This window comes from Panthera onca, chromosome C1 (genome assembly GCF_046562875.1).
Source record: "Panthera onca isolate mPanOnc1 chromosome C1, mPanOnc1 haplotype 2, whole genome shotgun sequence".
In the NCBI taxonomy this organism is placed as follows: domain Eukaryota; kingdom Metazoa; phylum Chordata; class Mammalia; order Carnivora; family Felidae; genus Panthera; species Panthera onca.
The window spans coordinates 44,703,494-44,718,238 of NC_138346.1; the positions used below are offsets into that span (position 1 = coordinate 44,703,494).

General features: G+C 39.2%; 1 protein-coding gene across 2 annotated transcripts in view; it reads left to right on the forward strand.

Annotated features, from left to right (window-relative positions):
* HIBCH (3-hydroxyisobutyryl-CoA hydrolase) overlaps window positions 1-14,745 on the forward strand; it is a 102,645-nt gene that overhangs the window by 8,825 nt on the left and 79,075 nt on the right. Inside the window, exon 2 of one of the 2 annotated variants that reach the window (XM_078451087.2) lies at window positions 135-177. The exons of the other annotated variant lie outside the window; for it this stretch is intronic. Coding sequence (XP_078307213.2) covers window positions 135-177 — 43 coding nt within the window. The remainder of the gene's footprint in view (window positions 1-134; window positions 178-14,745) is intronic. 2 annotated transcript variants of the gene reach the window in all.

A 14,745-nucleotide genomic window follows, 5' to 3' on the forward strand; every position in this document is an offset into this window, starting at 1 on the left:
CCTTTAAAAAAAACCAAAAACATTTTTTTCTAATATTATTTAAAAGAGGCTAAAACAAAAGGAAATATGGTATTTATACATTGAGACATGACTACCCACATTACTGTGTTCATTGTATTCTACATTTGTTTCAGGTTTAATTCATTCAAAAGGACGAATATCATACTGCAACATTTGGTAAGTTTGGACTCTGTTTTGCTGGCATTATTAGATTATGATGTGTAATATAAAATGTTCTTAGGGAAGTGGAAAATACCGGAAGATTTTGTTGACCTTTATGCCACATGGTTCCCAATTTTTTAAGACTTGTGTCAAGACTTGACACAACTTGTACAAGATGGTAGAAAGTTATGAATAAGAGTGTGGTCTTTGGGCGCCTGGGTAGCTCAGTTGGTTAAGCGTCTGACTTTCGGCTCAGGTCATGATCTCGCGGTTCGTGAGTTCAAGCCCCGCGTCCGGCTCTGTGCTGACAGCTCAGAGCCTGGAGCCTGCTTCCGATTCTGTGTCTCCCTCTCTCTCTGCCCCTCCCCTGTTCATGCTCTGTCTCTCTCTCTCTCTCAAAAATAAATAAATGTTAAAAAAAAAAATTAAGGAGTGTGGTCTTCAATTCAGGATGATTGGGTTTATTTTTTTTTTTTAATTTTTAAATGTTTTTATTTTATTTTTGAGACAGAGAGAGACAGAGCATGAGCAGGGGAGGGCCAGAGAGACAGGGAGACACAGAATCTGAAACAGGCTCCAGGCTCTGAGCTGTCAGCACAGAGCCTGACGCGGGGCTTGAACTCATGGGCTGTGAGATCATGAACTGAGCTGAAGTCAGACGCCCAACCGACTGAGCCACCCAGGTGCCCCTGATTGGGTTTATTTTTATTTTTTGATGTTTATTTACTTTTGAGAGAGAGAGAGACAGACAGAATCCAAAGCAGGCTCCAGGTTCGGAGCTGTCAGCACAGTGCCCGACCTGGGACTTGAACTCAAGAACTGCAAGATCATGACCTGAGCTGAAGTCGGACACTTAATTGACTGAGCCACCCAGGTGCCCCAGAATGCTTAGGTTAAATAATGGGTCCACTACTTAATTTTGGGTAGATTATCTCATCTCTCTCAGCTTCCTTTTAGATGTTACAGAATGAAGATAATACTATCCATCTTAGAGTGCTTATGAATGGTAAATAATTCACTTAAAAATCTAGCACTAGTGCTTGGTGTGTAATTATTTTATATTTGTTAGCTACTATCGTTCAAATAACATTCTTCCAAAGCTTAGATGTTTTTAGTTTATCATTTTGCAAGGAAGAAATTTTTATTAATTTTTGTGTCTCTCTGCTATGGATTGAACTTTATGTTCATATATTAAAATCTAATCCCCAATGCAATGGTATTTGGAGGTGGGGCCTTTAGGAGATGATTAGGTAAGAAGGGTGGTGTTTTCATGAATGGGCTCAGTGCTCCTATAAGAGAGACCCCAAAGGGCTTTCTCACCTCTTTTCCCTTATGAAGGAGCACACAGCAAGAAGACAGTCTTTTGTGAACTAGAAAGAGGGACTTCATGAGACTAAATCTGCAGGTGCCTTGATCTTGGACCCCCCAGCCTCTAGAATTGTGAGAAGTGTTGTATAAGTCACCCAGTCTATGATACTTTTGTTATAGCAGCTCAAATGGACTAAAATACTCTTGTGTAGCCTGGCAAGTACCTTGTACATAAAAAACAAACAAAAAGCCAAGTCACTCTGATATAGCACTTATTGTATGCCAGGTGCTCTTCCAAGTACTTGATATGTATTTGCTCAGTTAATTCTCATTGTAGTTCTATAGAATAGATACTGTGGATCTTTTAACTGTAATTCTGAAACCTCAAAACCAAAAGTTTGTGGTTAGTTTGTGATAAATGCATTTTGTGACAAAATCTGACCTGAATGTACTTGAAGCTCTTTTTTCTTTATCCTAATAGGTACGCATATTCATCGTGTGCTGCAGAAGTGTTAAAGCATTTTACTGCAGTGTACTGACCAGATTCTACTTGGGATGTTTTTTATAACATTAATATGTATTGTGTTACCTTTCCAAAATCTAGAAAATTTTCTGAATTTTGAAACATATCTGGACCCAAGGGTTTTTGGTTAAGGGATTATATGGCTTTATCCCTATTTAATGGATCAGAAATTGAAGGACAGAGAGGCTATGTAATATGTATGCCTCACTGTCACCCAGCTAGTAAATAGGAGGTGGAATTTTAATCCAGTCGGTCTGGCTCCATAGACTTTCCTATTGCACTTTACAGCCCGAGACAGAGTGGGCATTAAGTAACTATTGCAGAATCTGTTTCAGGTAAGCCTAAATGGAGATGGGCAAATTAAGACTGGAATATCCCATCCTACCCTTAATTATTTTAGTCAGCATATATACATGGGAGCTGAGGAGTTTCTAGGAATAAGAACTTAATATTACAGATTCATATTTATACACATGCACCCAGTTACAATAGAAAGACATGACAGAATCCAGATCACCTGGACTATGGTAACCTGAGGCATAAACCACATTGTGAGAAGGAAGATAAACTGAACTTTCAGCAGGGCTTGAAGACTGAATCATTCTTATCCCAGTGTTGGCTTTTACATGTGCTTCAGAGATCGGCTGTATTCCAAGGAGTCCTTCCGTGACCCTTCTAAGAAAGCCAATAGAGCAAGAGCCCTTTTTATTTCATAATGGAGTGATGAAAGCATGCTACTGATGGCAGTACTATTGGCAGAGTTATGAGAAGTGGATAGGACTGATTTATGATAACAGTATGACATTCGTACCCTTCAAAGATTGTGGATGAAGACCTGAACCTGGAAAGGGGGGCAAGGTTTATCAAGCTAATGCAAGCAAGTAGAACCTATTAATGAGGTTTCATTTGTATCCATAGGCTGATGTGGACATATTTTTGCAAAACTATTCATGGAAAGATTTCTTTCTTTCTCCATGATATTCTATTAAAATTTTTTTTTAATGTTTATTTATATATGAGAGATAGAGATAGAGTGTGAACAAGGGTAGGGCAGAGAGCGAGGGAGACGGAATCTGAAGCAAGCTCCAGGCTCTGAGCTGTCAGCACAGAGCCCGACGTGGGGCTTGAACCCACGAACTGTGAGATTATGACTTGAGCTGAAGTCAGATGCTTAACTGACTGAGCCACCCAGGCGCCCCTCCATAATATCATATTTTAAACTCTTACACAGCATTTAATGTGCAAAAGCTCATTTCTTCCATATAAATTCGATCTCAACACGGAGAAAACTGTGGTCTTATTTCTGAAAGTAGTTCTTTTCCATATGAAGGTTCACTGGATGGGCTGCATGAAATGACACTGTACTTATTGTTTTCACGACAGCAGTCAAGTCTTATTTTGTATATCTAGGTGATGATCTAGAATCTGTGTCAACCAATTTATAATCTATGGTTTTTGAACAGATACACATTAAGTGCTTGCTTTGTATGCAGTGAACTAAGTACTTTGAGATACTATTATGAAAGACCATTCCTGACCTCAAGAAATGAATAGTCTAATAAAAAGGCCTAGAAATATTTACTAATATAAAAAGCTTCTGTACAACAAAAAAAACCCATCAACAAAACTAAAAGGCAACTGATGGAATGGGAGAAAATGTTTGCAAATGACATATCAGATAAAGGGTTAGTACCCAAAATCTATAAAGAACTTACTAAGCTCAACACCTGAAAAACAAATAATCCAGTGAAGAAATGGACAGAAGACATGAATAGACACTTCTCCAAAGAAGACATCCAGATGGCCAACCGGCACGTGAAAAAATGCTCAACATCACTCATCATCAGGGAAATACAGATCAAAACTACCATGAGACACCACCTCATACCTGTCAGAATGGCTAAAATGAACAATTCAGGAAACAACAGATGTTGGTGAGGATGCCGAGAAAGGGGAACACTTTTGCACTGCTGGTGGGAATGCAAACTGGTGCAGCCGTTCTGGAAAACAGTGTGGAGGTTCCTCAAAAAATTAAAAATAGAACTACCCTATGACCCAGCAATTGCAGTACTAGGTATTTATCCAAAGGATACAGGAGTGCTGATTCGAAGGGACACGTACACCCCAATGTTCATAGTAGTGCTATCAACAATAGCCAAATTATGGAAAGAGGCCAAATATACACAGTGGGTTACTACTTGGTGATGAAAAAGAATGAAATTTTGCCTATTACAGCAACATGGATGAAACTAGAGTGTATTATGCTAAGTGAAATAAGTCAAAGATATATAATTTCACTCATGGAATTTGAGAAATTCAACAGATTAACATAGGAGAAGGGAGGGAAAAATAAGATAAAAACAGGGAGGCAAACCATAAGAGACTCTTAAATACAGAGAACTGAGTATTGTTGGAGGGGAGGTAGGTGGGATGGGCTCGGCACTAAGGAGGGCACTTTTTGGGATGAGCACTGGGTGTCCTATGTAAGAGGTGAATCACTGGGTTCTACTCCTGAAGCCAAGACTTCACTTTATGTTAACTAACTTTAATTTAAATTAAAAAAAGGATATTTGACAAAGTGTGGTAAAAAGGCCAAATAAATTAAAGGTGTGAACAAAGGTGGGATAGAGTGATACTGACTTTATAACCAATGAAAGCTTACTGGAGGAAACTCATTTGATCTGGGCCTTGAAGAACAATTATGGTTTCAACATGTGGAGATGGGAATAAGTGGATCTTCATATAGTAATCCTAAAGTGATTCTATTATCTCCATTTTACAAATGCAGAAACTGAGGCTCTGAGAATAACTTGCTTGAGGGTGTACAGTAGTGAGTGGCTAAACTAATGTTTGCATCTGTATGACTCTAAAATCTGGTTTCTTTCTGTTACACAATATGCTTGTTCTATGTGGCAAGAAGGTGTGATGGGAGAACAGAGGTTACGTTTAGGGCTTTCTGAGTATCTGTGTTATAAGGAGTGCTATGTGGTGGTGGGCCCATTTCACCCAGGATCCGATGTAGAGACTTGAAGGCCATGCCAAGTAACTTGGATGTTTTTGAAGGTGACAGGGAGTCATTGACCATTTTTGAATGGCAGGAACAAGATTAAAATTATGTTTTTGCAAAATTTTCTCTGGTGGCAGTGTGAAGTATAGACAGACCACCAGGCAGAGGTTCTGGAAATCTGCCAGAAAGGAAGATTGTAACATGGCTTACAGCAATGGGAATAGAATGGAATGGAAGAGAGAGTTGTTTTAGAAATAGATTTTCCAGTACTTGGCAACTGCCTCACATTGTTGGCAGAGAGGGGAAGAGAACAAGTCTGGTTGAGAAAAATGGTGATGCCTTAACCTGTTCTAGGGAACAGAGGAGGAGAGACAGATTTGTTGGGGAGAAATTTGTTGGTAAATTTGGTTTTTTACCAAGTTGAGCATAGGGCACCATGCACTTCTGTAATTTTAGCAGGCATTTGGAAATAGGGGCCCAGGCCTCTGGAGAAGTAAAGAAATGCAAGTTTGAGCCAGCTGCCTAAAGGTAATAATTGAAGATGGAAAGTAGATTATCACAAAAAGGTGAGAGAATAGAACACAGCTAAAGACCATTTGAGAGGCTCTGAAATATTGTGGAGGAATTTACTGATCCAATTTGAAGTCAGGAAGGATTGAGTGAAGCTTGAATAATCAACATTTATTAAATGTTGTTAGATGCTAAGAACCTTACTTACATTGCTTTGGTGTCCTTTTTGGGTTACAGTAATTTAAATTTAATGGCATTCAACATTTGCTGGAAATAGGTGAAAATCTTAGGAGTAGGAAAGATACGTGTTTGGATAAAGACGAAAGTCAGATGTCAGAGAAAATCATGTTCGGCTAAAGGTAGGCTATTTTCCTGGGTGTGTCTGTGGGTTGCAACTCCATTCAACGGCAGTGATGTTACATATAATGGAAGGTGTGGATATCCACAACGTGATGCTTGCCCTAGGCTTGCGTTATAGCAGAACTGCATCACTAGAATGATGGATTATTCATCCAAGCTTTTTAAACATTTTTGAGATACCTATGTACCAGGTACTGGAAGGAAAGGTTCATTTCTCACAATGTTTATGACAACTCTAAAGTGTTTTCCAAAATGTAGCCTGCAAAGTACAAGTCCAAAGAAGTAAATATTCCATGAAAAAAATTTTTTAATGAGGTAAGAAAACTGCTCATTGTTTAAAAATTTATATTTAATATTTGCATATTAAGGACTAAAATGTCTTATTGATATTTGTTTAAGTTTTTTTCCCCAGACTGATTTGACCATGGACCATTTATCTTTCCGCGTAGCAGCACCAATCATCCTTTTGCACATTTTGGGAAATGTTGCTACTATGGATTTTGCCAGAATATTTCTATGTTCTAGCAAAGTAGACATCGTAAAGTTGTGTGTGGCTTAGGAGTTTTATTTTGGCCGACTTCATGCATTCAGTTCAGCACAGAGCTGTGTGTTGATGGTGTTTATACATTTCAGCAAGTTTCCTTCACGTTTCTCCTTGGAACAGATGTAAATAACGGGTCACCCAGGCCTTATGGAAGTAGAAAAAGTTCTGTGGAGTGAGTTAGAGTGGGTAGGATGATATCATTTGAAGAAGATGATTGGGAGAGTCTGTTTAGGGGTATAATGGTTAGAGCAATAGTTCTAGAATGAGGTAAACCTAGATTTGAATCTTGGTCCTGCCCCAAAGCTGTATGACTCTAGGCAAGTGATCTAACTTCCCTGGGCCTCAGTTTCCTTATCTGTGGAAAGGAGTTTCTGGTATATAACTCATTAGAGGTGTTTTCAGGATTAAGTGTTCAGTCAAATGTTTTACCATAGTGTCCATGGAAAACTTCTAAATGGTAAGTTAATAATAAGGAACAGCTTTTGCTGATTGCCTAAGAAAATATTTGAAAATAAAAGTAAATGTGAACCTGTTGTCTTTCTTGGATGTACAATAAAGATTTAAGAAAGTTCTAATTTCCTTCCACCTTACATCTGTTTTCCTCCTTTATCATGGTTCTGGCTAGAAGCATTTCTTCTTTCCCTTCTCTGTTGTCCTTTATCCCTTATGTCCTTCCCCCTTCCCTGCCCAAATGTGGATTGTATGTGAATTCCATTTCCAACTCTAGTCTCTGTAATTTTTCCTAATATGGCAATTTTTCTTTATAGAAACCTTTTCTAGATTTTGTTAAAAATTTGTGATATTTTCAGAAAAGATATTTAATTTTTTCTGCAGAATTAACCTATACATAAATTATGCAAATACTGGAAGCTTTATCTCCTTTCGCTTGAATGATTTTGGTTAATGAACTAACAGTTGTTTTTAGGTTTTGAGAAGGCCATGAATTTTTCAGGTAAGAAAAAAATCCTATTTGTCCATTCATGTACGTCATTCTAATGGCATTACCAGGAGATTCTGTAATATTCTTTGCTCAAAGTCTGACCCTCTGTAAATGTCCTGAAAAGTACTTGGCCTACGTGCTTGGAGATCCATGCTTAAAAATATTCCTGCATCATTGAAATAGCAAAAATTGAAAATTACTCAGTGTTTACCAATAGGGGACTGATTAAATTGATATGTAAAAATGGACAGCTGTTAAAAATAAGTAAGTAGCATGCATGTGGAATCAGCAAAACCCTGGGAAACTTTACAGGTTAATTGGCCTGTTATTTTCAACAAATTGTAAGGAAAAGAAGGGGATGAAGGGAGAACTTCTAGACTAAAAGACTTGAAAAATATATCCATTTTAAAAAAATAGATGATGTTTTTGGATTTATACTTTGTGTTTACTGTACAAATCAGGATAGTTATATTTTGATACAGAGGAAGAGGGCTGTGATGGGGAGGGGGCAGGTGGAGGGCCAAGGGCTTTCGGGCTGACTGGACAGCATTGGGCTTGGGATTTGATTTTTACCCCAATTACAAGCTAATAGTTAGCCTTTACTACATGGATGGTGGCAGAGGATATGAAACTCTTGTTAGTGGCGCTTCAAACAGCCTTGAGCTTGATGTTTGTGTTGGTTTTCCTTGCTCCCCAAGTTCCACGGGGTGACATAGAAGGCCCAGAAGAATGCCTGCATGTGCAGTGGGTTGCATTACAGAACAATAAAATTGAATTTGGGGAACCTGCTGGTTTGTAGCAAGCTGTAAGCAAGCCTGCTCTCCTGTCCCAGAGGGAGACATTACCCTTTCTGTAAAGTTGCTCACAGCAAATACAACCCTGAAAATGACCAGGCAAAGAGAATGGTCAGGCTCTTGGGTTCACGACCCAGGAAGGAACCGCAAGGAAACCCCAGGGCCCATGGCAGATAGCGTCTTCTAACAGCCAAATTGGAAATAGGGTCATGGCAGACATAAATAGTTAAGATGAGGTCATACAGGAGGAGAGATAACTGGATCAATCCAAAATGACTCTTGTCCTTATATAGGGAAAATTTGGAGACAAGCATCCTGGGAGAAGTGATGTGAAGATTGTAATTAGGCTGCTTCAAGAACTATCAGAAGCTAAGAGAGAGAGGCCCAGAACAGATCCTTCCCCTAGCCACCTTTAGGGGGAGTGTGGTCCTCCTGCTGACACCTCCATCTTGGGCTTCTAGCCTCCAGAACTCTGAGACAGTAACTTTCTGTTGTTTAAGCCACTTAGCTTGTGGTACTTTGAGTTGACAGCCCTAGCAAATGAATGCATTTCCCATGGTACATTTGTCAAAATTAAGAACATTGGTATGTTACTATTAACTTTAAACTTTATTTGGATTTCATGTTTTCCATTAGTTTTCTGTTCCAGGATTCCATATTGCATTTCCTTGTCATGTCTCTTTAGTCTCTTCTGGTCTGTGACAGTTTCTGCATCTTATTTTTTGTGACCTCAAAAGTTTGGAGGAGTATTGGCACGGTAGCCTGTAGAATATCCCTTAATCTAGGCTTGGGTCTAGTGTTTTTTGTTTTTAATAAGTAAACTGCAGTTAAAAGGTTTTTGGAGAGAATAACACAAAAGAAAAGCCCCCTTTTCAACACATCATAACAGAGTATCTGTGGGTTTTGATGTAGGCATCAGGGATACATGACATTCACACTACATAGCTGGTGATGCTGACCTTTATTACTTGGTTCAAGTGGTGTTTGTTTGGTTTCTCCCCTCTAAAGTTACCATTATCCCCTTGTCACATTCTGTTCTTTAGAAGCAAGTTAGTAAATTCAGCCCACACTCAGAAGGTGAGGCGACTAAACTCTACCTACTGGAAGGGAGATTTTTACGTGTATTATTTAGGAATCTTCTGTAGGAAAGATGAGCCATTCTCCACTCCCTTATTCAGTTATTGATACCTGTGTGGGCTCATTGATCCTTACTCTTTGGGTTATAATCTAATATCACATTGTGTTACTCAAATTATTCTAGCTTTGGCTATGAGGAATTCCTTCATTTTGGATCTTGTGTCCTTTTGATATGATCCTATTTTTTTTAATGCTTCCTTACTTTTTCATGCCAGAGGTGTCCTCTGGGCTCCTCATGTTTTCCTTCTTGCAGCTCTGGAATCAGCCATTTCTCCAAGGAGCCCTGGTTGGAGCTCTGTATCAGAGAATTGCATTTAGAAATCAAGATCTGACTTCTGGGAGTGCTTTTTGATACTGGGGAATGATGGCTTTCTCCAGGGGGAGAGAGCTAGGGTAATGTATGTATGTATAGCAGATTGCACACACACTGTATACTAACCTTGTTATTAATGTATTAATGTAATAACCCTGTTATTAATGTAGTTACACTATAACTAATGTATGTATACGTGTCTGTAGTTGTATCTCTATCCTGTGTGTGTGTGTGTACACACACACACACACACACACACACACATATAAGCTAAGCATGAGATCATTCTGACGGCATCTCTGACTTTAATCCAGAGCCCCAGGGCAGGGTTCATTATAGAAGCTTCCCTTCTTGTTTATCTATAACTTTCCTCTGTTACTTATTTCACCCGTGTATACATGCAAAGCAGTTTCAGAATTGTTAACCATCCCCCATGAAAAACAAATTTACCAACTAGAGCACAGTGTTGATAGACAGTCCTTTTGTATTTATCTTTACATTTTCTAATCAGATGACTGTTTTCCAAAGTTACTTGGGTCAGCTCCCCTGAAGTCACCACCATGATTACATCAGTGATGCTATGTCATACATGTGTAATTTAATTAGATTTGTCACAGTCTGCATTCCATGTTGGAATCCTGTGACATCTTAGCTGTCTTTCTTTTTTTTAGCATAGGTTGTATACATTGAAGTTTACTTTTTGTGACGTACATTTCTGTGCGTTTTGACAAATGCATAAATCATGCGTCCAGCACCCCACAACCATACAGAGCAGTTCTATCACCTAAAACTTCCCCTGTGCTTTCCCTTAGTAGTCGGCCTCTGCCACCCCCAACCACTGATGTGTGTTATGCCCCCATTGTTGTGTCCTTTACAGAATGTCTTATGAATGGAATGATACAATATATAGGCTTTGGGGTTTGGATCCTTTCACTCGGTGAAATGCATCTAAGATTCATCTATGTTGCATGAATCGATGACTTGGTCCTTTTTATCACTGGTATTCCATTTTGGATATGCCAGTTTGTCCGTTTCCCTGTTGAAGAGCATTTTGGTTGCTTCCAGTTTTTGTCAATTATGAGTGAGGCTGCTAAACATTTGTGTACAGGTTTTTGTGTGAACATAAATTTTTAATTCACTTGGATAAATACACAAGGGTGCAACAGCTGGGTTGTATGGTAAGCCTATGTGTAACTTTATAAGTATTTGCCAAATTGTCTCCTAAAGTCATTGTACCATTTTGTAGTCTCACCAGCAGAGAGTGCCTGTTGTTCTGTACCTTTGGCAGCATGTTATTGTCTGTGTTTGGATTTCAGCCATTTTGATGTGTGTAGTGCTGTCTCATTGCGTTTTGTTTTTTTTTTTTAAGTTTGTTTATTTGAGAGAGAGTGTGAGTGAATGAGTGCACGGGAGGGGCAGAGAGGGAGGGAGAAAGAATCCCAAGCAGGCTCCCAGTGCCGAGCCTGATGTGGGGCTCGAACCCCCAAACCGTGAGCTCATGACTCCAGCCAAAACTAAGAGTTGGTTGCCCACCTGACTGAGCCACCCAGGCACCCCCTCCTTGTGGTTTTAATTTGCATTTTCCTAATGATCTTCAGATGATTTTGAGCATTTCCTATGTTTGTTTGCCATCCACATATCTTTGGTGAAGAGCTTCAGGGTGTTGTTTTTTTTTTCTCATTTTAATATTGGGTTTTTCTTACTGAGTTTTAAGAGTTTATATATTCTGGATGCAAGTCGTTTATCAGATATGTGCTATTCAAATATTTTCTTCCAATTTCTGGCTTGTCTTTCATTGTCTTAATAGTATCTTGTGCAGAATGGAAGTTTTTAATGGTGATGAAACTCAGTTTATCAATGTTATCCCATTAAGCCTTAATGTTTGGAAGGTACTGTGAACCACGGTTTCAGGGATGTGGCCCTCACAAGTGTTTCTGTCCCTCCTCCAGGGATAGGCTGCTTTTTTTTTTTCTCCCTTTCCTTTGCCCCTCATTTCTTTTCCTCAGTTGTGGTTGGTAAACACTGAAGTCTTTGGGAATGGTTTCGAGGTTCTTCCCCCATGAGATTAAGGCTTTTATTTTGTAGACCTCCATTTACTTCCCCCACTATAGTGAGGCTTCACCAGAACCCTGGGCTACAGACTTTGAAGTCCTTCCTCACTCCCCTGCAGATTTAGCCTTTTGTTTTGTATGAAAGATGAGGGGAAAGGATTTCTCTGTACCTGCTGTTTCCCTATCCCAGCCAGCACCACACAGGAGAGCTTTCTCCAGTTTTCCCTGAGAGCTCCTGGTTGGATTCCAGGAGGAAAAGCCAGCCAGAGAAAACCCTGCATGACTGTGACCTCCCCAGGAGCTTCATGCTGTCACATTTGCCCACATTTGGCCTCCAGCAGGTCATCAAAAATTCTAATTAATCTTCCTGAAAGCTTTTGCCTGAAGTAAGCAAATATTTTGGTCCTGTGTCTCCCTGAAGGCACTTGTCACTCTCCAGATTTTATTACAGCCATTTGCCCTGTGACCTCAGTTCTCTGGGCTTACCAGAAGCCATTAATTTGCAGTCTGTTCAGCCTTTTTTCTTGTTAATAAGGTTAGGATGAGCATCTTTTCAGCTCTCAACATCTCTGAGCTGAAACCAAATAATAATAAAGTTTTGAAGGATTGCTTCCATATTGGGTGATAATTTATATAAACTACTCAGTGAAAACCATGAAATTTTTTTTGGCTGACAAATTTGACTTGGGTTCAAACAGAAATTTGGTTAATATGGAGATCTCGAGATGAAAGTTTATTAATACTTGCATTTAACATGCTTGTATGATAGGAAAACTTTTGTCTGTATTTTAAGATTTAAAATGATGTGGTTATCTGAAAAGTATAGCTGTTTTAATCTGTCATCTGTCCTGTCATATGAGTAAGGGTTTAATCAAGGAGGTAGAACCACTATGGGTATTTAAGGGGAGCAGAATATGCCATTCCTTAAATATGCAGCTTTCGCATGTGAATTATTTTGAGCTGAAGGCAGTCAAGACCCAGCGGATTTGGGAAAAGCTTTTTACCTCCCTCTCAAATGCCTGAAAGAAATTAGAAAGGAGCCTCAGACCCTATTTCTTTTCTTAGCTCAGGATGGTATATGAACCTCAGTTGCCTTGCTGCTTTTGAGTCTCACACCATTGTTGTCCCCCTTACTTAAGAAATGAAAATTTTCTCCAGTTAATCTGTCTTTATTACAGTGGGGGAGGAGTTTAGCCAAGAACCTGGAAGGGTAGGGGGAAAATTATGTTTTCTCCCCTACAGTATTATGGAATAAAAGATTTAGTATGGGAATAAGATCTTCCACAATACTGACAGAAATTATGAGAGGGTCTAGAGAAGGAGTCGGAGGGTTAGAAAACTTACCATCTGTCCTACTCATCTACTAACACAAGTGGGTCAGTAGGAACTTGGACGAAAACCAGAGAAGCTAGGTACTTTAACCGCTAGAGTAGGTCTACAAAGAAGGTGATAGGCGAAATCTGGGGAAGGCTGTGTCTGCTGGTGGACTTGGTGTCCTTTTTGGTCTGGTTTCTTTTGTGATTTTTGTGTATAATTTGCTTTTACCACAAATGTTTTTAGTATCAGTAAGGTAAGAAAATGAAAAAATACAGTTTCCTAACTCATATGTTTACTTAGCATCTTTTTTTTCTTTTAGGGGATGAAAAAATAGATTTATTGCTATTTCTAAAAGTCAGAACTAGAGGAAGAGTAAACGTAACAGATGTTATAAGAACATAAGTACAAACAACTATTTTACAATAACATGTACTTGAAACACATTTTTGTACTGCAAACTATGAAAAATAACTCTCTTTAAATGATTTTAATATTTGCTCTTCCTTATATACAGTTGAATTTCCAGTGGGAGAACAAAGATGCTCACAGTTCTCTGGGCCTTGCTTTGTGAAAACCCTTCCTTAAAACTTTCTGGAATGCTCCATGAAACCAGTGTATGGTTTAGCAGGAGATAGGGGCTGTCATCAGTGCACACGTATATGCATGTTGTCCTATCTTCCCAACTCTCCCACACATGTGGGATCATTACTGGGGTTCAGGGGACCCCATGGACAGTCAAACAAGAGCGCCCTCTGGAACAAAGCCTTTTAACGAAGTTCCCTTTTGGAGATGGCTTAATACCTTTTACACTTAATGTATTACTCTTATTAAAAAAATTTTTTTTAAATACTGGTTTGAATAGGTAGTAAATACATAAGGCACAAAATTCAAAAAGTTCAAAGGGATCATACACTAAAAAGTCTTCCCACCCTTCACTTCCAAGTCCAATTTTCTTTCCTGCAGGCAATCATTTTAGCAATGTTTTCTGTATCTATTTAGAAATACATTCTGGGGCGCCTGGGTGGCCCAGTCAGTTGAGCATCCGACTTTGGCTCAGGTCATCATCTTGCGGTCTGTGGGTTTGAGCCCCGCGTCAGGCTCTGTGCTGACAGCTCAGAGCCTGGAGCCTGCTTCGGATTCTGTGTCTCCCTCTCTCTCTGCCCCTCTCCCGCTCATGCTCTGTCTATCTCTCTGTCAAAAATAAATAAACATTAAAAAAAAATTAAAAAAAAATACATTCTGTGTGTAAAAATGTATGTGTCCATGTACAGAGTGGGTGGGCAGCATTGTAAACACACTGCCTGGTTGTTCCACAACAGTGTATGGAGCGGTAGCTGCCTCATTCTTTTTATTTTTTTAATGTTTATTTTTGAGAGAGGGAGACAGAGAATTCCAAGCAGGCTCTGCGCCATCTGCACAAAGCCGGATGTGGGGCTCCAACTCTCAAGCCATGAGATCATGACTCAAGCTGAAACCAAGAGTTGGACACTTAACTTACTGGGGTACATAGGTACCCCTGCCTCATTCCTTTTAAAGCCTCTATAGTATGCATTTTTGTAGGAATGGTTATAATTCTTTTAACCAGCCTCTCACTGGTAACATTTAGGTCATTTCTAATGTTTTGCCATTACTAATGGCATTGCAGTGTATTCATTTTGCCCATATGTAAACATGTCTATAGGATAAACTTCTGGAACAAGGATTACTGTGTCGGTGTGTATGCTTTAAAAAAAATTTTTTTATTTTAATGTTTACTTACTCTTGAGAGAGAGAGAGAGA